Raw genomic sequence first — 25,012 nt, forward strand, 5'->3', positions numbered from 1 at the left:
CATACCGTCTTACCAATTTGAATATTCATAATTGTGATTGACCTACTTTATTATTCATTTCGACTGTATATATAAAACGAAAGTAGAAGTTTTTGATATGAAACTGCGTGGAGATTACCAACAAATTGAAGGTTGTAAATTTGACCGTAAGGACACCAGCTGTATGTGTGGACAGTGGGTAGCCTTACTAGCGTGCATTATCTCAGCAGGAAGTGTTATATCTACAATAATATTGTATCAAGAGGTGCGGAATTTACGTCTGGAAGTAGGTAGACATAACACAACGGCCTACGAATACCATAGTCCACCCCAGACATCTGTTCAGGTAATATATATTGTTTTACACTCTAAATCTGGTCTTGGTGGAAACCTACCCTCATATAATACCACAGGCCCTCCGCCTCTAGGCTTAAATTGATTACTACGTTGGATAGCTACCAGTTACTGACAACAGGACGGTGTTTTTCTCCGGATACCCCGACTTTCCTTTCCCTACCTCTTTATCAGTGCACGTCCTAAATGACTGGCTGTTAATAAGACCTAAAACAATCATTTTAGAAAGCAAAATAAGGTATTTGATGCCCTAGGGTGACACAGATACCAGCTGTTAAGTGATCTGAAAACGAAATGAGTCACAAAAATTAAGTACGTCAGTTTACTAATTAAGGTCGTTATGGATAACACAAAATCTGAGTGTAAACCGCGAAGCCACTCAGATTTTGTGTTATATCTCCATAACAAAAAATATATATTCAAATTAATCTTATAATTCAATTTACTAAAGATAATCTATTCAATATTCAAAATTCATTATGGGACTCTTTGTCTATGGACGTCATCTCACAAAAATTACGCCATTTTTTCATGGCTGATAAAGTAAATTTTTAAGCCAATGAAAATGCTCGTAACAAGCAAAATTGAATTATTCGAAGGTAAATTGAACTTTAGACACATGACCCCTGCTCGATTCGTCAAGAGCGGGCGGCCGCCGGCGACCCGGCGAGGCGGCTAAGTCACTCGATTCAAAGAAAAAATGCGCTGGTGGCGCGACCGGCGTACGCCGGATCAGCCGGTTTTGATTCACCGGCTAATATCGGCGCAAGATGGCGGAATGAGGGTTAGATATTTGTTGACGAAACTCTCTTTAAGCAAAACTCATTCCGTTCAGACATAAATTCTCCAAACATTGTGATTTTCTTTGTTGTATTCATTAACGGACAGGAATTGAAACCTCTTTTGATACGCTAAGGTATGTAGATATCCATTTATGAAGCGAATACATCGAAACGAGCGGTGATGTATAGACTTAGATGTATGTACCCCAGGCGTTTGGCTCTATAGATATTTTTTCTCTATATAATGTAATACATACGGTGTCACAGCGTTTTATATCAAATGCCTGTGTATATTCATTCTATTAGTGTGATTATAATAAAATTTGTAAATATAATGTATATAAAAATTGAATGTTTTATTCCAAGTATATTAAATTTCAATGACTTCTCTTGGACTGCTTATCAATAACATTAAAAACAGATTTAAGATTTACACTTTCGAAAACAACACATTTAAAGTTCTAATGAATCGTTTTCGTCAAACACATGTAATTCAGAGTGTAACATAAGAAAATAGATTTATGTGTACAGTATTATACCTACATGTACATTGTAAATACATAATTCAGAAAGAATGCTCAAAAGTGAATATGATTGTACGGGCATTCTGTTAATTCCTATATCATGACATGAGATAAAGAATTCTACTGGTGACATGTAGCAAGAAATAAACATTGCCACACCAGAGTATCAATTTAAACCCAGTTTGTTACTAGTACGATAATTTATGCTTTACTAACCAGTGCTTCAGCGATCTGCTGAATTTTAGTTAGAATAAATAATGATTGGTGTGTGGCTAATTGCAACAATGCAAGGAGCGACAGTGCTTGGAGCGACAAAAAACCTTGCCGATATCACGCGACTGTGCGATAAAACAATCATGTCGCTCTATCGCATTAGCGAGAAAATAAAATTTGTCGCACCGACACTCCGACAGTGTATTTTTGTTGCTATGTCACTCCGCGCATTATCTCAGTGTTGCTTTCGCGTACTGTCTTGTGATGTGAAATTAAATTCCAAGCTGTAATGCTAGAAAATTATGTCTTATTATATGTATATAATTTACAATACAAATTACAATGCATCATACATTGCATCAAATGTGGATTACTATCGGAACGCACGGAGCGATTTTGTGAGGAGCGACAATGCGACATGGCCGAAATAGGCCATCACATATGTTTTCTATTTCAACACAAGAGATTAATGCAGTTTGATGCAATTTCTTATATTTTTTCTTTTGGAATAAAACAACATACACGTGTATATTATACAGAGTAGCACGCATGATGAATAAAAACTAAGAAGGGGGGGGGGGTTCATTTTCCAATAGGCGAAACAACAAAACAATAACATTAGCCAGTCATGGTGTCCTATTAATATTAAACTTTAATGATTTATGAATTTCTTAAAGTTCTTGGCCCGGTAATGAAAAATACGAATATTTGAATGCTAAATTTCTTATTGGCAATATCGTTTTTTTCCAAATACGCATTGATCAACTTAAATTCAGTCTTTGATTGTGTTTGATGTAAAACTTAAAATATAACTAAAGCTCTGAAAAAATGTTCGCCATGATGGAATACGCCGGTTATGCTTGTTTTGCCAGATCGCCCGGTCGTCGCCCGGTCACGTGACCGGCGTACGCCAGTAGCCGCTTTCAAAACGAATCGAGCAGGGGTATGGTTATGGGATACCCTCGTGTTAGTTTGTACTGTCATTGATACTAGAAAAACACATGTCAAACTGTGACCACACAGCTTCAATTTTATGCATTCAATGGTTTTTGGAATAAATTTGCAAATTGCGTTAAAATTACACTAGAGCTAAAATAAAAGTAGAACTGCAATTGTTAAGTTCCTATTCATGAACTAAATATTTTGTTTGTTTTCCGTCATTTTTGTATCGTTATCCATGTTTTGTGTGAATATCGCTTATCATTATATCTAGCGTATACACTGGGTGTTTCAGAAAGCATCATTGGATAGTCGGAGGGGATACAGCTATGATGTAGTGAGTCAAACAGATAAACAAATTCACATTCTCAACACCTTAGAGGATTTCCGTGAAAAACGAGAAGCGGGCAATGAAAACAGTAACTATCTCTTCCACTTTCATTGAACTTTTTGTGCATGTATTGTTATTTTCTATAAAATTCTATCATGTAGTTTTAATCTCACAGCTAGAATAAGCTTGTTTATGTTTCCCAAAGAGAAAACAAATAACTCAGTAGCTGAAACTGATTTATTGTAATTGTATGTGTACAAGCAATGTTTTAATACATGTTCAATATACACAAATTTTATTAGATATGAAATATTTTTACAAATTATTTCAAGCTATATTAATGGGAAAATGCTGTGTGGGCATACCACTACCAAGTGAATAGTCATCCTCGATATTCCAGCGGTTACTATCACTGCCGCTATATCCACCCATGGGTTATGTTCTAGCATAAGTGAAGTCTTTATCTGCAACCACAGATGAGACAGGTTATTTGGTTGGCTCTTAATGTCCGTCTAAAGACTCGAACTACGGCACAATCAGGCTGGACATTGCACTCTTCAAAAGAAAGAATCTTTAGAACTATTATTGGTCAGAAATGCATTTAGTTTTGCTATGACATATTCCAAGGGTGGATATAACGACAGTAACTACTGTGGTATCGAGGATGGTAAGTTTTTGTTAGGACCACGAAATCCCTCTTATCCCATACGTTCAGATGTATAACAGTAAAACTATGGTTAATATGCACTTACAGAACCGCATTGTTCATGTCTGAAAGGTGAGAAAGGATCTCCAGGTAAAAAGGGTAAAAAGGGCAAGAAGGGCAAGAGGGGGAAGGCAGGAAAAAGAGGACTGAAGGGGCCGAAGGGAGAGAAGGGAGAGAAGGGAGAAAAGGGGGACAGAGGACAGAAAGGAGAAATAACAGAACTTAATGATATAATTACACAGATAGGTAAGTTAAATACTTGACTACTAAAATATCAAAGAAAAACGCCTTATGTATCTGTTATTTATGTTATGCATTTAAAAACGTTTTTTGAGAAGAAATTTTTATTTCCGACATCTGTATTGATAATTTGCATTTCGTTTTGTAGAAACACAACACGAAAATTGTCACCGGTTGAAACATGTACGTAAACACTGCTTTTGATATTTAAAGTCAAAAGAAAAACATCGGATACTGTAAACTAACTTTTTTGTGAGCGATTTATTTTTTAAGAATTTCGTATAAGTATATTTTCGCGAACCTATCTTATCCTGACTTATATTGAAAGGACTTTTAATTCATTTTCTGGAAAGGTAATGTCCGCGGACGCTCTTGAAAGAGATTTGGTTATAGTAAATAAGTAATTGTTCATTGATCGCACATTCGTTATCATAGATAATTGAAAGTTTGTTTTTAAGAAATTGATATTTCTGTACTTAGGATCATCACCATGTTCGATTTATCAGCGATTTTAGAGAAGATGTGGCCCACGATAACTTCAAGGGTAGGTATCTATTGTTTACTTTACTATTTGTCGCTAACTTTCTTCAGGGTGTGGTATGTATACATGTACATTAGTGTTAAATTTCCAAACAATAAATTCAATGTCTGCGCAAAAATATATAATCAAATTTGTGTCACACTAAATGTATGTCTGTTGAATCCTTAAACACATAATGTTACTGTGAAAACATCTAAAAATACTATACGTTGTCTCCTTTTCATGTAACAAATACTTCATTTTACCTGTCATTTACAGGCAATAAATGCCAAGACATCTATGGGGGCGTAGCGTGCAGGAATAGAAGTTTTACAGCTTTGGGTAAGTAACAATGATAATCCTTTGTTATTTGTTTTATTGTTGTACGCGATACATATGCATCTGTATGGTAAAATTCATCGAAAACAAGTTTGGTATAGAAATTAATAAAATATTTACAGTGTTTTATATATAATTGATTTTGTCTTGAAGTGGTACCAGAGGTATTTCCGTTTCTAAGGAACAGAAATGAACAAAACAACATGACGTCACTTCCTGTCACGCAGAGAGCTGACGGCGCATACGTCATTCATCACACCGGCACCTATTTGGTATATCTCCATGTAAGTTCACGTTTACGAATAACAGATAGTTATAATATTGCAATGATATATAGATAACGTCCATTGGGTAAAAAGTAATAGTAGAGACTTTGCTGAGATCTTTGATTTATATAAAATCGTTAATCCAACTTTAAGGTTTGACCCTCGATAATCTGGACACTAGACCAAACCGTCCGGATAACGATTTGTCTGACAACTTAATTCAGTCTTCTCAGTGAATAATCAAACATGTCCGTCCGGAATATGAGTTTTTCGGGCTATCTCCTGATTATCTTATGTAAATTGACGTCAATTTCGGACTATTTAATTTTTCTCAAACGCTTTAAAAAAAAATCATTTTAGTTATTTTGTCATCACAACCAAAAGATATTTCAAGAAATAAGAAATAACTATACATAAGTCAAATTGATATTGTTAATAAAATTGGAAATGTTTTAATAGAAATTTAAGTAGTTCCGACATTAAAATCATACTAATCTTTACCTTAAAATCTGTATGCAAAACTACTGTATGTCTTTACTTTTGAGGACATACAATCTGATATGAATCAATCAAAATATCTTTCCTCCCTCCGAATTTTAGGCTGCTTTATGGTCGGTGGACAATACTGGAACAGATGTGTTTGCTGTCGTCCTCGACAGGCGAAGAAGTGGTCGCCCTAGTACTGTTTTCCACTGTAGACCCCTGAACAACTCGTGGACCGGAAACCACTATGACAATCTGCTGCAGACATGCGTATCAACGCGGACTCTCCATTTAGTTTCAGATGACGTCATGCATATATACCTAGAGTCGTCGACGGCTGCTATCGATTTAACGAAAGGAGAGACTTATTTTGGTGTTTTGCGTCTCACGTGATGTATCAGGAAAGTGAAGCAGAATTTAATTAATTCAATAACAAAAAAGTTCACATTCTTGCCCTTCATACTCTTTGACGAACAAATAAGTGAATAATAAACATAGTTTCGTTGACAAACCTTAGCTAGAATACTCGGATAACTCTACAATGTTATCACTTCGAGATATAAAGGTTTGAATCTTTCTAACTTATGGACCAGGTAGGAAAAGAAGAATTCACTTAATCGCTTAATTATTGAAATTCTCATTTAATGCAAAATCTGTGAGTATTTCATCATTAAAATCAATTAGTAGGTAATAATGGCGTTCTTCAGAAACTAAAATTGTGTAAAGTTAGTATTACCAGACGTTATTTATCTTAGTTTGAAAATCGTTGCTAAATTTAATCACGATCTGACATTATTTAATTAATATGATATTTTGTCAGGATAACATGTTATTATATAGCATTTAAAATGTCTGTCACTTTTGATAGGTAGTTAGTGTGTCCCTTACACGTGTCCATTGATACTGAACAATTGCATTGCTTGCGTGTTATTTATTACACAGGAAAACGTGCATACACGTTTTACGTACGTTATAAAACGCATGTAAAACGCATGGTGAGGACCACGCATGTAAAACGTACGTACCAAACGTATGTAATACGTGTGTTAAACATGCGTAATACGCATGGTAAACAGGCGTAAAACATAAACGCATGTAAAACGGACGTATCAAAACATGTTTTATACATATGTTTGATCCTATTACAAAATCCACCTTTTTATTTTTATGTACATTTACATGGTCTTTGAAGTTGCACCATATATTTGGCATTTTCAAAAGTAAAGTTTGATACCATTTTATTTGTGTTTTCGGTTCCTGTCCAATGACTGAAATCTTTTCATACATAGTATGTTGTATTTACAAACGAGTGACTACATATTGATAACTTTCATACTCTTGGGATGATTTTGTTTTTCCTACATCAATTTGTCCTTAACGTCACTTCATCACTTACATTTTTAAAAAAGGCTATTTTTTTTTTACTAAAGTCGTGCCCAATGTTCAATTGTTTTCAAATTTTGGCTCAGTGAGTCCAGGAATCAATTAATGTTGTGTTTGCAGAAACTTCGGATGTTTACACAGAATTTCAGAATAACATTTAAATGTATTCTATGAATACAAATTAAAGTAATTGATCTATGAATATTTCTATGTTTTTAAAATCGTGAAATTAATTCATTATGTAACTTACATTTGACAAGACCTGGTCCCTTTGATTTGGCAATGATTGTATCATTGTAGCTTTGGAGATAGTAATAAATATTAACAACATTGTAAAATGTACTGTATAGTTAAGATACATTTTAAATGTCGTCTCGAACAAAAATTACCATGTAAATGTACCGCTTTCAGCGCTCGTCCGTATTCCGCCATGCAGTCCGTACTCCGAACGCCTCGGATGTAACTCATTTGATAACATTTGATAATTGTGCACGTGTTGAACAGTTTTTTTACATAGTTACCTTTATTTATGTTCAACCAATTTTTAAAATACAAATAAAATCAACAAGAATACAATCGGAACTCCTCGGATGTAACTGCCGTTATGTTTTACATCCGAGGAGTTCAGATTGACAAGAATATATACAATAAATAAAGATTTCCGGAATATAAGTTTGTCCGGCCATTAGAATCTGTCATATAATAGCACAGGCGTCTGCTTCTGGTTTTGAAAAAAATACAATAACCTACCCCTACGATATAGTCAGGAAAGCTATTACGTTTTTTTAACCAGAAGCAGACGCCTATGGTAATAGCGATGTCATCGATGTAGACTTGCACAAGTCCCCAAATGCCTCAAATGACTTGAACATTTCAAGAAGAATTCTAATGAAGATCTGAAGTAAAAGTCAGTAATCTATGTTCTAGTTTACAAACTACATACATGTAAATACATTTTTTCCTTTACATGTGCATAATGTAGCTACACGTATAATCTTTAAGTACATGTATAATGACAATTCTAGGACATATACTCGTGATCTCGTAGATCAAACAGCATCCTCAAGGATGATCAAACAGCAGTTGTAGACCTACTACATTGTACATCATGAAGCGCTGGTCAACTGATATTCAGAGCATTAGTCTTCAAAACTGTTAAAATCAAAATTTAAAAAGACGGAATCCACATTAGCGGTTTTGCTTCTGTTCACAATCAGTAGATGTACATATAATTGTAGACCTACATGTTTCATCATACGATATTGAAGCTGCATTATTCTATCATGAGGCTAGTGTATGAAGTTCACTATAAGTTGGTAGAAGATATATAGTTAACGTGAAACCAAAACAGAGAGGCTATTAAAGGGATAATTCAGTCTAAGAGAACATTCAAATTTGTACAGATAGCAGAAAAAACCAGTTCTAAAGGAAATTAGATCAGTCGGTTTAACTGTGATATGCCAGAAAAGCCCGTGGTGGTGAAATGCGTGTGAAATGTTCAAACTCGCTCGCTGTCCGCCATTCTATTAGTGGTCAAACATCTTGTATGCCGAACCCTGTCCCTTGCTCGAAGAGTAATACTACTTTTGTCTAGAACTGCTCAAATCGCTCTGATAGTAGTGTGATAGCCTTATTAGGTGAATAGTCTTGCCTAAAAATCATTTTATCACCTCAACAGTGGCTATGTAGTTCATTTGTTTAACGTGCGTGACTTTGGCTCGGGTATGAGTACAGCGTACATATTTCATCTGCTTAATCGTATTGATCAACGATTTGTAATTACAATGGTATCAATTAAGATACTAAACATTGACGTGGAATTTGTCAAAAATTTATGCCATATGTTTCATAAGAAATGTAGAACAATACATTTATGCCATATTTTGCTTCTTGATTATGTAAAAGAATTAGCCTGAGTGAATTTTCCCTTTAAACATGTATTTGCATATGGGAGTATCATTTTCGAAAAAAACCACTGCATGTCTTCAATAACAATGATAAAACTAATGTTTTACATGCAAGTAGTAGGGTTATTTTAACAGATGTCCGTTTTACATGTGATGGAAAACAAACATACGTAAAACATATGTTAAACATACGTTTAACGCATGTTTTGTCCAAACGTACGTTTTACGCATGGTGGCCAAAACGTACGTAAAACGCATGTTTTAAACATACGTTTAAAGTGAACAGTCGGGCAAGGATGGCTAAAGTCGGTAAAAATTGTGTGAATGTATCCAGTATAATTTCTTATGAAGTGGAAAAATAAAATCTCTCGCCAAAATCTGTCTGCGTACGAAGAAATTAATTTAAAGTATAGGAATCCTAATACGTCCTCCCGGCTGACTATGTCCGTGGTTACATTTACACGCAGCCTCGCTTTCAATGCTTTCAACTTTCCTTTACTTTAATGGTCAGAACTGGGAAACGTAAGCAGAACTTGGCCGTCGTATTAATATGTGAGAACTTTTGGAAGGCCAATGAACGCATTTAGACTGGTTTTCTTTGCCCGACTATTCACTTTAACGCATGTTTTTTTCAAACTATGTAAAACATGCGTTGCACTTTTTGCTGTGTATATGTTGTAAACATGGTGGTTCGTATCTCCACTTCATAGTAAATACATCGTATTGTGGAACCTCAATAAACCGTACGGCTTGTGTTTAGCCAAGACAACTCGGATTTCTTATTACGCAGACTATTGAATTTCGTCTACTAAGTTCAAATTAAAAATTCATCTCCAGATATTTCCGTCCGGATGATGAGTCTTCCTGACTATTTGTATCCGGACAATTGCATGTCATTTTACATAGTACAATAGAAATATTACTACATTTTCTTTGAGAACAAAAGCAATTTCTCATCGAATTCCTGTCCATCGTTATCCAAAGATACTGCATTACGCTCTGAGGGACGTGCTTACCTTATATGTTTAAATATTGATTTTTATGTAATGTAAGATTTATATGAAAAAACAATTCATATTCTGTAAGGTTATAGAGGTCTAGTTCATCAATTGAATCAGATTTTTTTTATCATTTTGTTACGACACAATTCACAGTTTGACATGTTCTTGCTAGTATCACATACAATGACAGTATGTCAATATATCGACGTAAGTTTTGTAACGTCATAATCACTGGAAAATTGGACTAATCGAAGGAAATTGTACTTTAAACACATGGTTGTTATTCCTTATTCATGACGTCATAACATTACGTCATATCATGACGCCACATAATATTACTACCCTGTACCCTATACTTCTGCGTGTGTCGTTAGAATTGCCTGACGAATGATATTTGTTAATTTCATATAAAGTATAATGAAATCATAGTAGCAAATCACTTGATACTTTTCTACTCGATGAAAGCGTTTATTGCAATAATCATACTTGTTGTCATTTACGAAAATGTACAAAGGATTTAAACACCTACATGCCAAACCATTTGCTACGAAAACATATCCCCATTCCAGGCATCTCTCTACAGTACATTAAACGTTGTTACAAGATAGGATTTCACGTGAATAAAACTCATTTCATATCGCTATTTCGTTGTAGTAATATCTTCATCATTTCTGATAGCATTGTCTAACGTCGTCGGCGATGAGAAGGATGTATACTGTTTATAAAGGGGAGTTGATGATTATTATTCATTGTTGCTTATTATTTCAAGATGGAATTATCTATTATTGCCATGACCAGTTTGAATATTTGCCTAATATAGCGTTCTTATATCTTTGAGAAAAGAATACTCACAATATAGATGTCTTCACAAAAAGAAATAAGAAGATCTTCATTCCATTGTTTCCTTTCCTGTTCCAATTGCTTTACAAAACGCCCAAGCCAGCATATAAACTGGGTATTGAGTCGGATCTATATTTAGCCATGTTGGTATTTCTGTGCTAAATATAACTGTGTAATGGGGTTTTTCAGAGGTTGCTATTTAATGTCTATGATATCGTTTGGTATTTCCACTCTCAACCGAGGTGATTGGTCAGACCTTGACTACATCATTTGATTCTTCCTTATAACACCGGTGGAAGCAGTATTGCCGTTTAGTAGGAGCTTTCCACTACCCAGAGAAACACACAAGGTAAGTTTAGTGATGTCGTCACTTTGTTCTAGAGAGTTGCTGATAAAGTAAAATCGGATAAAAATACGCTAGATAATATCTTATGGTAGCAAACTTATAATCATCTTTAAATAAATCATCACTTATTTCATTGCTTAAACATTACTATTATTTTATGCCATTTAGTTAGCTTAATTGAAATTGAAATTCAATTATTTTTATGAAGCTAGTCCAGATTATTTAAAGAGTTTAAGATGTAATCTTTTATCATATATAGCACAAATGTTCCACACTCCCTGTACACTGATGAAGAAATAATGTAAAACAATTCAAGTATGAACTGTTATCCATCAATTGCTAATATAAACGCATAAAAGGTCACTTGAAGTAGCTTTCCATGATCAAAATTGGCTATTGCTTAATGTTTTCGCAAAGGAAAATTCAAATGAAAATAATTCAGTTGAAAAACACACGTAAATATATTAATATTGAACTTCTTTCAGCCAATATATGTGATTTCACATTTTTTCTGTGTGTTTTATTCAACTATATATTTCTCATATGGCTGAAACTATGACATTTTGGTGTTCAAAGGTTGTTATATGATATAACAATACGGGAGAGGAAATAATCCGATATATAAGACATTTTCTATTGCTTTGTTTAGTTACATTTTCTTACCACTTTATCCAATATGGAGCTAAGAAGTACGGACCGTTGATATTATTTATTGACCCTTAAATTATTAAATATCAAGAATGACAAATTGAGGTTTGATTTTCACGTGAAGTGTTCAAATCTTTCCACTCTTCAGAAAAAGTGGATTTCATATTTTCTGAACGAATTATCATGACAAAGGACAGAATGGTCCGGACTGAATCTCACAGTCTGTGAAGTTGTAGATAAACTGTGATTACAACTATACAGCGTGGCCTTTATCAACCCAACATTGGTGGTAGGTATACTCAGGTAGGTCACAGGTAGAAGATCGCTATACCCACCTTAGTCGGCCAGTGCACCTGAGATTGACTGACCTAGATACATAAATTATGACACCATAAATAATCGTTTACCACGTACGCCACATTGGCCAAGTATGTGCTTAATCCAGGACACATCGTCATACTGTGTATCACGTCTGAATACTCAATGATATTAAGATATCGGTGTTGAGATTTGATATTGAATATGATGTATTTTGCTGATATTAACAAGCATATTGCATGTTCGATATAAATTTATAATCAGGTGAGCACTGCGAATATATTTACTTAATACTCTTTGAACTTGGTACCGAGTTTCTAAACTCATACTTCGGTTCCAATATGTAGTCTGTCCCTACGTGGCAGCTAGCGGGATCACGTTGACAGGTACACGTGATTGTAAATCTGTGTCCTCTGATTGTATTCTTATCTTAATATTTACATTCCTAGGCAAATGATGCAGAAATTATTAATTTAGTGTCAATAACTTAATGAATAAAATTTTTGTATTTTATGTAATATAATAAATAAGATGGACTGCTTCTAAGAAATGCGATGAGGCAGGGATAGTTAACATTAACGTAATTACTGACAGGTAATTCCTTCTTTGATGTATTTATCGTCAAATAGCCTACAGCGTCAGTCAGACTGGCTAATGTATTTTCAGATCTTGTTTATGCAGAGCTTCTGGCAATAAATCAAACTAAACATGAGCATATTACGGAAATTTAATGATGTTATGTTAACAAACATTTAACTCGATTAGATCCGGTAGAAGATTGCTGAAATGAAATCAATATTGCGACAGAGTTTATCAACAGTGGCTGGCTAGTGTATCAAATGATGTAAAACAATGATATAAAAATAATGTTTCCATTACCATTGTCTTAAACATTGTTATTCAGGCAGACGACAATAGCACCAAAATGTCAAGGGAGGTCACTCTGATTCGTCAGTCTACCAGTTCCATATGGGTCTCTAAGTCTTACCACAGCAGGAGACATGGCCTCTGTTCTCAGAGCACGTGGAGAGGTCGTGATTACATGGTAAACTAGATCAAACATTAAATGCCAATTAATACTGTCCATGAACTAACCCAGCAAGTACTCTAAAGTCACATATCAACCTTCGTTTGATATCGAAAACAAATTTCAATCATATGGGAAAATATACCCAGAAAGACAGACACACTATTGCATATTAGAACATTTTTCGTGCAATAAATAAAGTGATTGTTTCTAAGAACATTGGGACATTTAATGAATTGAAGCATCAGCAGAAAAATAAATAAATCAACGTTAGGTATGTTTAAAAAAAATGCCGCATCCGAGCTTCTTATCGTCTATTTGTATAAAACGAAAATAATAAGCGTAATAGAATGATCAGATTCCGTTCATAAAGGGAAATAACTTTGAATACGCATCCCTCTTTTTGAAATGTCTGTTACCCTGTGTGTGAGGTCGTATATCAACTGAATGGTAGTGTTCAATAGCTCCCCCTAAAACAAAGAGTTTGTTAACGACATGTATTTGTTACAATTATTATGTTTTGCAGGTTGACATCAAGATTTGGTACTAAGCTGCCAAGTGTATTATTGAGTCAAGGTCTCCTCTAAATGTACAGGTTAAGTACATACAGCGTGTTTCAGGTCAATAAGACGGCTTACCGAGAAATACACCCAGACTACTCTCCCAAATATGGTCCGACAGCTCTCCATCAAAGTTATGGACCGCCCCCATTCCAGGTAATTGACATACTTTTAAAATCACTTTCCGGAAATCCTATCTAGGACACGTTAATTCTCAGAATTGAAGCGAAATGCTATATTTTATTTGCTCTGAGTCGAACTGTACTTAACATCTTAGAATGAATTTCCGATAATACATTGCTTGTCCACGGTACAACATTAGTTTTACCTGCACCTCGTCTCAGCTGATGTTTCTATAAATAAATTTCAATGTACGTGTGGTATATTTGGAAGTCTGAATAATGACTGTCAGACCTCCGATATAGTATACGTATATGCCTGTAAAATAGGGTCGTGGGTACACCACAAGTTGCTTCTAGAACAGCGTTTGGGAAACCCCCAAATGCGAAACGACATGTGGTTACTGCTTCTAAGATGAAAATGCAGTCTGCATACGATGTATGTAATACTCATGTTATGTGTAGCTCCGTGTCGAAGGACAATGGTGGACACAACCAAGAGACAATTACCGTGCAGACTTCAGACAGTTGTAGCTGTTGTGCAAAATGTCGGCTTAGGTGGAGGATTCAAAACATTACCTTTTGTTGTATTTGTGTCGTCATCATCGCCATGTGTTGCGTCACAATTGGGTACACTAGTCACACATGCGCACTCACAAAGGAAACTTTTTATATGAGAATTGTTGATCTTGAACAGAAAATTAACAGACTTCAGAAACAAATTTTAATCAAAAAAGTCTCACATAAACTGCCAAATCGTGCCACCTTCCTTCAAGGACAGAACTTGGTAAGATTTCAAGTGATTATAGATAAACATGCAGGTTTGCAATGCCACTCTTTATGAGCACATCAATTATCAGGGAAAAGGGATATAATTCTTATAACCTTTAAAATTTTGCAATGAAAATAAGTGTTCTAAATCCTACAATAGATTAGATTAAGATTATAAGTTGTTTATTCCATTTTTTCAAGGATGAAAACCGAGATTCAAACGACAATGAGTTGGAAACAGACGAATATTATTTGAATGACAACATCTCTAAGGAAATGAAAATTGTGAAGAGGTCTGCAAATAGATGCATCGAAGAAAAGACTGAGAAAAAGAGAAAAAAATGTCTGAAAAGACAAAAAAGAAAGAAAAAAGAAAGATCGACGGGAAAATCGCTGGTAAGATTTGTGAAAACAACTGTACAAAAGGCATTAGGGAATTCTGTGGAACACATCGTAGCCGAGGCTATCAGAAAGGTAGAGCACCCCTATTATCATTCATACACAAAAGACTGCTTAAACAATATCATTTGCTATGATTTAACGTGGCATAGTCATACGATAATGCTATTTATATATTGATATCATGTAATATAGCTGAAAAAAAAGAATATTTAAATACTATTGTGGCGCCCTCTGGCGTTAAGTGTTGATAAAGTGAACGTATGATAAGGGGAGGTAATAAAAACCAACTGAAATGCACGTAAATATAATGACATCATGATACTATTAATAATAGAGACCCTAAGACCACTAATATACATATATGTAGGATGCATTTAGACAATTAAGATAATCTGTGTAACTATCATAATTATATATGCCGATATTATAAAGGAGGGGGTATCACTTTGGGCCGTTTTACGGTCACTCAGTGATAAGTAAAATATTTTGTATGAAGATACATTCGGGCCAGCTGCATATGGTATGCAACTCAGAATATCCGATTTATTCTGCGCTGATTGTAATTTCAGAGGTCAAAGGTCAAAGGGTGAAAATTTACATTTTCATTATTGAAGTCCCTATTAATTAAAAATTAGAATATAGATAACATTTTTGCAGGTTTTGCCTGTAAATATTGGGTTTGTGAAGTTCAGTTCATAAATTGATGAAAAATTCAAAAAGTAGGTCACAGTGACCTAGTTAAGCATTTATTCTATTTCAGCATTAAAAACTTTGATATTTTGCTGAAAACTAGGACTTTTCAAAGATTTGATAACTTGAAATTGATGTTTAGTACTGCATAAGGATCTTGACATGATCTGCTGAAGATGATTCATCCTAGTTGGCAAATTGGCTAGGTCACGTGCATAAATTAGGTCATATTCAATGAATGGTATGATCTGTCCACAAAGCATATGTTGTTTTCCCATGTTTAAAACAGGATTTTTAATAATCTATACTTGTTTTATGAGCGTAATTTCAAGCAACGCCTTCACTGAAGTAGGATGTTAGAATTATGCCTGCTGCCCCACTGCATGATTGTGAAAGACGACTAAATTTGGAATCTTAATTTCGCGGTTATTGAGATGAAAATATTTAAATTTTTCAACCATTTCAAAGCTTTGGAGTAATGTTTAGCACTTGATTTGTATTTTGTCACGATCTGCTTTAAATAATTACATCCTAGGGTCACATTTGCGGGGTCACGTGTATACATTTGGTCACATTCAATGAATGTTATTGTCTGTCAATTAAGTAACATCTGGATTTTTCATGTTTAAAGCAAGTGTGTCTGCTGCCTCATTGCATGATCGGAAAAGGCGACTAAATCTGGGATTTCATTTGTAGTGGCTACCTAGATCAAAACATACTGGATTTCTGTCTCAAATATCATATAGAAGGTTTCTTTCTCAGGAAAACTTTCTTATCACTACAAACCAGTTAATAATAATAAAATAATATATGATATTATTTGCTAAAGCCACGAGATAAAGGTTCAATATTTAGTCGCCTTTAACGCTCATGCAATGGAGCAGCAGGCACAATTCTAACAAAATGCAATGCAGGTGTTGCTTGTGATTATCTCCTAAAACAAACTTAAATAGCTTAAACATTTGCTTTAAACATAGAAAATCCAGAAGATACATAATTGACAGAACATACTTTTCATTGAATATGACCTAATTAATCCCCGCCACCCAGCTCATATGACCCTAATATGCCATCATATTAACCAGATCATTACATAACCTAAATAAAGCTCTACACGTCACTCTGAAGCTTTGGAATGAATGACAACTTTATTCATCTATGTAACCATGAAATTAAGATTCCAAATTTAGTCGCCTTTCACAATCATGCAGTGGAGCAGCAGGCATAATTCTAACATCCTACCTCAGTGAAGGCATTGCTTGAAATTAAGCTCATAAAACAAGTCTAAATGATTTAAAATCCTGCTTTAAACATGGGAAAACAACATATGCTTATGGACAGATGATACCATTCATTTAATATGACCTAATTTATGCACGTGACCAAGCCAATTGACCCTAGGATGTAATCATCTTCAGCAGATCATGTCAAGATCATTATGCAGTACTAAACATCAATTTCAGTCTATCAAATTTTTTGAAAAATCCTCGTTTTCAGCAAAAATATTAAAAACAAATTTAATGCTAAAGTGAATAAATGCTTAACTATGTCACTGTGACCTACATTTTGAATTGTTCATCACTTTTCTAAAATGAACTTCACAAACCAATATTTACAGCCAAAACCTGCAAAAAATGTTATTTTAATTCTCATTTTTAATTAATTAGGACTTCAATAATGAAAATGTGAATTTTCACCCTTTGACCTTTGACCTCTGAAATTACCAGGAGCGCAGAAAAAATTCAGATGATCTAAATAGCATACAATATGCAGCTAACCCTAATGTATCTTCATGCAAAATATTTTACTTATCACTGAGTGACCGTATAACGGCCCAAAGTGATACCTCTCCTTTGATAAAACTCTTCATATTACTTGGTGGCTTAACGAAGTCAATGTCTAAATGGTTGTCTCTTGATTTAGAAGGAAAAGTTAAATTTCCTATTAATATGAGGATACACCATTTATTTAGAGGTATACGTCGATATATTAAGGAAAACAACACATACAATACCTTGGTCACTGTATGTAGATAATAAATGGTCGGTATGGCACCATTATAACAATATAATAACTATATCTCTACCACAGTCCTGGTATTTAAAGTCAGCTCAAAATTATTAGTCAACTTGAAAACAAACAGTTCTAAACAATTAATTTATTTTCTCGTTATAACATAGGCAACACCGCCTATTCCTTTTATTGTTTCGTCATATACAATGACGTTACATATCTTTGTCAACTAAACAATGTTTGCCATCAAGTCCGGACGCCCTTCTCTAAAACATACTGATTCCTAAGGTGTCCGTATCAAACATTGGCATTTCTTCATAATTTTTTATTGCCTTGTATGTAAACGTTATCTTAGCCTGTTAATGAGAAAGCATTAACATCTGATTATTTCCTAATTAGTACCATCTTTGAACGTGGCCAGCTGATACATTTTGTTATATTCAATTATTATTGAGGTTTTTATCCAATTGTAATGTATTATTTTAACAAATATTCATATTTCAATAATTATACGATAGTCGAAGAAGAAATTTTCCAATTTTAAAACTTAAATTATACCTATAATAAATACAGTACATGTTATCACTCGTTAATGATTTAATACTTAAATTATTTTAGAGCACTCAATTACACATCACTTAAGAAGGAGTAATAAGGATTGAGTAAAATATTCAAAAGCATTTAATCTCAGGACAATGTATTTACGCTCATGAACGTTTTGTTATTCTTTGTTATTGATCAGTATTCTAGGGTTTACTATCACTGCCGTCTTGCCTAACCTTGAACGATGCTGTAGCAAACCTGGAGGCAGATCAGGATTAAAAAATACCAATCATACGTCTGTATATAAACTTCATTTGAAGGTTACGGAGAGCGACAAGCAGCGTCTAATACAAATAATGTAACGTTATTGTATTGATATACATCAAATGACCAAGCTACCTATGTCTTCTGTTGCCTTCAGCTTTTCTATGACATAGTCCAGGTGTAGATACCACGACAGTGATAGTAACCACTGGGTTATCGGAAATGTTGACTGACATACAATGGCGTCTGCCTGTTACAGACATATTGTCGCATAGCAATTTGACTGATTTGTGATTTACAAATGTTAGTTATTTTGATTGATATGGTTTATTTTCGTATTTTGACATTTTCTTTGAATATGGTTTTAGTCAATTTATATTTCGATATTTTATTTAATATGGTAGCCGTTTTCTAGAGACTTCTGTTTGCTACCATTTTCTTTTCATTGTTGTGTAGATGACAATTGTTCAGGCTGGTTTGGAGTGTGTCCTCCTCTCTCCATTTATATCTGTTCTTAAGTATTTGAACACTACTTTAACAAATATTTACTTGCATGTACACAAGTACATATGTATACCTACTTTATCATACAGCGTTCAACCCAAGGCTGGAGGCTATCAGTGTATAAACTACACCGGTTTAATCTAGTGATAAAACTATATTTGAAATGTTTCCAGGAAAAAGCACTGAATTGCACGGAAAGGCATAACGGGTACACTTTATCGGGTTATGGTCATTCCGCAACTGATCATGTCAACACACTCGCTATTTAGTATTGCACGCTTGAAATCATTTTTTAACAGAAAATTTAACTTGCTGTGTAATTATGTAAAGATTATATTGAGAACAACATTACAACGTTTCTGTTCTAAAGTCTTGTGTAAAACAAACTACCAACATAAAAGTATTGAAGCATGTTCCTTTGGCTCTGTCGGTTGAGCGTGGATTTCCATACCGAAGTTCCGAGTTCCATTCCTGATTGGGAGACTCGACAGTGATATGTATTATATAATGGCTTTAAACTAAATAATCCATGTAAAGTGGTTTAGTAGGAGTTTAGTATATTTTTTTTTATTATGTACATTATACAATTATGGCCCTCTGTGGAGGGATACATCTAGAATTGTCTCCCTGGAAAGAGTTATTTTCTCGAGGGCGAAGCCCGAGAGAAAATAACTCTTTCCAGGGAGACAATTCTAGATGTATCCCGACACATAGGGACATAATTATTTTATTATACCGAACAAAATCAAAAGAAAAAAAAATCTCTGTTAAAAGAATCCATGAAGATATTTCCCAACAACAACGTTGTTAAATTCGTTGGGCTACAAAAAAATAAACAACAGCGTTGCCATTGTTGGTTGACGTTGCAGATGACGTCAACTTCCGGTCACGTGCGGAGCTTCCAAGGGGTTATTTCCCTGGGGTTATTTCCCTCGGGGGTTATTTCCCTGGGGTTATTTCCCTCGGGGGTTATTTCCCTGGGGTTATTTCCCTCGCCTTCCAATTCCGGGGAAACATCTAACTTATTCAATGTCATGTGATCAAGTTTAATCCAATCAGAACATTCTAAATAAAAGTGAGGTATAATAAATATTGATACAGTCTGGTTCGAGCCCACCTGTCGGCCAACTATACTCTCGTCTTGTTATATTTGATGCCGTAGACCTCTCCAAGTCGAAGTATTGGAAGCTTCCTTGGAGGGAGAACATGGCTTGGTTTGTGTTAGGGGGCGAACATATTTGAAAAAAGGGATTATGTAGCTGGTTTTCGGACGGGGTCGCGCGTTCGATTTGGTCTAGCGGCTCACTGCACTATTACAAAATGTAGAAAGTTCATCGATAATCAGCTTAAAGTCGTATGTCCTGGAAGGGTGTTCATATATATGTCTGCAGACTAGGTGACAAAGCCTTAAAGTTATACTCTTTTCTGTATCGTTTTTCCACCATTTGTTGACTTGATATATCCAATATACTTCTGTTCATTTGGAAATAATATATATTTTATGGTGCATGCGGTTATGAAAATAATGTTTTACAGTAACGTGTTTTAATATATAGATATATATAGAAGTATCAACACATATAATTTACTCCCCTACTCCATTGTAAAAGAATGGAATCTGTAAAATAATATAGTGCTATCCCACCAAATGGTATGACCGACAAACTCCAGCAGTACTATATCATATTCAGTCCTATAGTATTGACAACGAAGCATATCGACTGCGACAGTACATGCCTGAGATATGTTGTAAACCTGTAAATTTATCGGACACAGGTTTTGCACTCCTTTGCTGTGTATATATAAATACGGCACTACAGCTAACACAATGGGTACATAGGGTAAACTATCGGCCTTGAACCAGTATACTTTGGTCTGTAACCTGGCCACGCTCTGCTTGATATCAAACAAAACAAACAAAAATCCCCCCGCGACAAAACAATGCGCTCTGATAGATCTCTGATTGGTTGAATAATTGACCAATCGATGAAACTTCCTGGTTCTTGATGATGACTCAGGATTTGTTTTGGGTAAATATATAAAACATGAATATAAACCAAAATCGTCTTATAATCATAGTAAAGTGGTAAAGTTTGTGTGATAAATTACCTCCAGGATTGGTATATCCACTTTAGGACGTTATAGTTATTGATACGGGGGTCATAAATAAAATAGGATTTTTACTATACATGTATATTAATTACCTGGTACAGTGTCCGCGTCATTTCTGACGTAAGATTTAAATATCCAATATACCGCGGTGCAGTTATACAGCTCTATATCGGAAGAGGCCGTTATACACATCTCACTAAAACCAAATCACGTTTCACATTATCCGTGGTTTGTCCTGTTCGGATTTATTAGATTAAATTTTTTGTTATTACTATATTCCTACACATCCAAGTACGTAATACGTCAGAATACATGGTATAGGCTTTTAAATTGTCTGTGATGAGGTTCTCCGATTTCTGACAGATATTCGTACTTCCTAGCTGGAAGTTTCACAAATTTGTTATTTGAGAAATATACCACAACTGCCATCAACTTAGGGTTAGGCTTTTGAGGAAAAACCAAATGTAATATTTCATCATGTGACAAAATACTGGTTTCCTATTGACTGCTTGGGTATTGGTACTATGGAGTTGTAATCATTGCTACTCTGTGGACTATCCAAAAGTGACGTCACTCATGCGTTACGCCACAGCAAGAAGAGTGTTGCATGATGGGAAACAGAATTACCAGTTATCTGATCTTTATAGAACCTTTTTCAAGAGTCGTGAAATTCTTTGTAATATCCACGAAAAAAAGGAACTGATAGCATTATCGAGAAAACCCTATTTTATCCATGAACACATTCCATCTTTTGACAGCGTAATAAAGTAAAATAAGTTTTATTGTGCTACGTGAGAGACATATCAATTAAAAAAAATATGAAATAAAAAATAATGTTATATCTATATATTTTGATTTTATATCAGTTGTTCGAAGGGGATGTATATTTACATTATCTGACTATATCTTATTCACTTCATGTTAGTTGTATTGTGTTTCAATCGGTGTTTGCCTCGATGTTGAGGCAGTACACACCAATAATCTGTACAGCTAATTTGTAGAATGGTATAGCCTAGACTAGTGGTTTCTGATGCAGTTGAAGCACTTTAATATCGTATAATTAATGATTTATATTGTAAATCAATATTAACTTGACAGATGCTACTATTAGAGCACAGAGTGGTTAGTGTTTCGGGTTACAACGACATATCATATTTTGCCTCCATATATATCCATTTTGACGTGATCAAGTTTTCGAAACAGTACCATAATTATGAGGAATCTATTAAGATATAAAATGATTCATGAATACTTTAGCATATGTTGTTTGTCACACAAAATTTGTACATAACAGACACATCATGCCTGACTAAAGGTTTATCAATAGGGTACATTTTACCATGCCTGACTAAAGGTTTATCAATAGGGTACATTTTATCATGCCTGACTAAAGGTATATCAATAGGGTACATTCTAAAGTGACTAAGCAGGTTTTATTTGAACACTTGGTGTGACTCCGTATTCAATCCCAAAACATTCCCCACCAATATAGTTCATGCCAAATTACATAAACTATATTTAATGGTATGTAAAACCTTCACCAATTCGATGTTTGTTGTAGCGTCAACTACTGTCGGTGCATTTTGAGGGGGACGGTAACGAACATCGGCCTCGGGGTAATGGTCTGTCTGTCACCCTATTCTATCTATCTTAAATCTTCATCCACTGTGTCACACTTCCGGTTACTGAAACACTTCCGGTTATAACAACACTACAGTTTTTCTTTAAACTAATTTTAATTACCCTTAAGCATCTTGATTTCTGAGGGTAACTAAAACAAATTCAGATCTAAGTGCCAAGATCAAAGTTGGTTCTGAGTTCCTACTTCAATAATACATATTAAAGCAGGTTTGAGCATCACACCACGTGACTTACAGTACTTGAAGTGTGACACATGGATCTAGTGGCATAGACATATAGTTCTAATTCAAGTATTGCTTGCTTAGTTAATATTGAATAGTTTTGCATCAATGAACTAGCTTAATCAACGTAATTGCATTATGGGTAATAATCAAACACTTGTTTTCAAAAAAATTAAAACAACCACCATAATATATAAACTCTTATAGCAGGTATGATGACTTGTTTTAAACCCCGAGAAATGATTTAGTATATCATAAAGGGTGATCTAAAATGATATTTTTACACTGATGAAGCTGAAATACGATATTTAACATTCACATTATGATACGATGGAGCGTTAATTACTTTTCTCACAACATCGAAATAGTCACTTGTTCTAAACAGATCTTTATACCTAACGTTAATTGTTCACTTAAATTACTTCAGTAGTCACAAGCAGTTTTGTCCACGGTATCCCTACCTTGCATAATATTCAATAAATTACATGGCAAAAACATGATTTTTTCATTTAATATTGACGATTCACCTCAAATTTTCTAAAATCAAAAAAGAAATCTATACACGGTTATATTCTTGGAAAGATTTTCTGATGTTCTCAACATAAAAGCGTTTTGCGATTATCCTTCTAATAGAACATACAAAAAGTAGACAAATAATCAGCTATGTTATCTCTCAAACCAACATTTGCAAATGCAGGGTCTTGATTTAAGACGGATTTTATTATGTACGGGCATTTATCGCGGTGCACATTTAAAGCTTGTAAAGAGGTTTCTTTCTGTTCTAGATGTCAATCCAACTTTATAGCGTAATCTCACAGAACCATACTGTAATTAATGTTCACCAGGGCGCCTACGCCGGTCACATTATACCACTAATCCTCTTCATCATCATTGATGAGATTGAAAAAGTAATGATCATATGACAAATAATACAATTTGTATAAATAGAGCATTCTCTTATTTCATGTTTACTAATTTGTTGTTTTAGGGGAAGGGGATGTCGTTCATGCATTTTAAGGCAGACGATAACGAAGAAGCGCCTCACGGTAATTAATACAATACACATATATCACTAGGCACACAGATAGGGTTGGTTCACACGCAAATGTCATGTTCAGTTCTTCATCTACAGTACTAGTAATTGTCTAAAGATTTGTACACAATTTACCTTTTCGTTAAGTAGTAAAGATGGTATTAGATCCTTACCTCATTTATATGTGTTCAAGCAAGTTCAAAGTTACTATGCACGAGCTCAATGGGTCGAGTTTTAAAAATCACACAGAACCTAACATAACATATAAAGCAAATAATACATATTCACACAAGGTGCATTGCCGTTTACAGAAAATGAAATAGAGGTCATTTGCGAATTGAGGTTATACTTATTTATATGTTCTAATAAATCAACCGTTATGCAATTATGTTGTTTAGCTTATGAACTAGTTGCATTGCTGTCGCTTTTATCTAATGCTCTATATATGCCTTTCTTTATTTTTAATGGTCAATTCATGCTGTCAACACTCTTTATCCTAAGAAGTTACTTGCAATTCCATTAGGCTTTTACTACTTAATCGCACCGTTATTAAACAAATGTAACCCCTACTGTGTTTTCTTATAAACTGAAAATGGTTGCCATTAAGCTTTAAGAGTTTCCTTATCATTTATCATTTGTGAATGACTTATTCGCTGTTGAAAGAAAAAATGCAAACATATCCCCGAAATTTATTGGTGGTATGATATCAATGTTCGGATAATGATTTCAATCTTTATTATATAGGATATTTGCTTTGAATGCATATTGACCTTTCATTGTGCAATTATAATTGGATAATGTGCTTGAATTTGTTTACAATTTCGCATTTGCATATTACATAGTTATCTATAGGTAGGTATTCATTGTGATATCATGTGTTTGCGGACGTAACTTCATAAATTTTAGCGAAACGATGTGAATTACGCTCACCAGATAGTAAGGTCACAATGGATACCTACCCGCAAGGCAGGTAACTCTATCATATGCAAAGAC

General features: G+C 34.4%; 2 protein-coding genes and 1 long non-coding RNA gene across 22 annotated transcripts in view; 2 read left to right on the forward strand and 1 right to left on the reverse strand.

Moving 5' to 3' along the window:
• The window catches only part of LOC138308209 (uncharacterized), a 36,799-nt gene extending 25,842 nt beyond the window's left edge, over window positions 1-10,957 (reverse strand). For 3 of the 4 annotated variants that reach the window (XR_011206092.1, XR_011206089.1, XR_011206090.1), the window contains exon 1: window positions 10,820-10,957. This is a non-coding gene — a long non-coding RNA (uncharacterized lncRNA). Of the gene's footprint in view, window positions 1-374; window positions 541-10,819 lie in introns of all 4 variants that reach the window. The other variant, XR_011206091.1, reaches the window with a different exon arrangement.
• LOC138308202 (uncharacterized) lies at window positions 1-11,156 on the forward strand. 2 transcript variants are annotated; one of them, XM_069249165.1, is made up of 8 exons: window positions 1-325; window positions 3,087-3,210; window positions 3,901-4,074; window positions 4,217-4,251; window positions 4,549-4,612; window positions 4,868-4,930; window positions 5,081-5,211; window positions 5,794-11,156. In XM_069249165.1, the coding sequence occupies exons 1-8, from the start codon at window positions 98-100 to the stop codon at window positions 6,067-6,069; spliced, it is 1,095 nt and encodes a 364-aa protein (XP_069105266.1). In that variant the 5' UTR covers window positions 1-97; the 3' UTR covers window positions 6,070-11,156. The 2 variants fall into 2 exon arrangements, with proteins under 2 accessions (XP_069105266.1, XP_069105265.1); XM_069249164.1 differs by having other exon boundaries at window positions 3-325; window positions 3,877-4,074.
• LOC138308199 (uncharacterized) overlaps window positions 11,018-25,012 on the forward strand; it is a 17,512-nt gene continuing 3,517 nt past the window's right edge. For 2 of the 16 annotated variants that reach the window (XM_069249148.1, XM_069249151.1), the window contains exons 1-3: window positions 14,089-14,612; window positions 14,798-15,070; window positions 22,686-22,746. In XM_069249148.1, the coding sequence (XP_069105249.1) occupies window positions 14,241-14,612; window positions 14,798-15,070; window positions 22,686-22,746 (706 nt within the window). In that variant the 5' untranslated portion in view covers window positions 14,089-14,240. Of the gene's footprint in view, window positions 11,157-11,949; window positions 12,105-12,139; window positions 12,384-13,023; window positions 13,165-13,672; window positions 13,863-14,087; window positions 14,613-14,797; window positions 15,071-22,685; window positions 22,747-23,974; window positions 24,033-25,012 lie in introns of those variants that run through there. The other 14 variants (XM_069249154.1, XM_069249157.1, XM_069249150.1 and 11 more) reach the window with 11 other exon arrangements.

This window comes from Argopecten irradians, chromosome 14 (genome assembly GCF_041381155.1).
Source record: "Argopecten irradians isolate NY chromosome 14, Ai_NY, whole genome shotgun sequence".
Classification (NCBI taxonomy): Eukaryota; Metazoa; Mollusca; class Bivalvia; order Pectinida; family Pectinidae; genus Argopecten; species Argopecten irradians.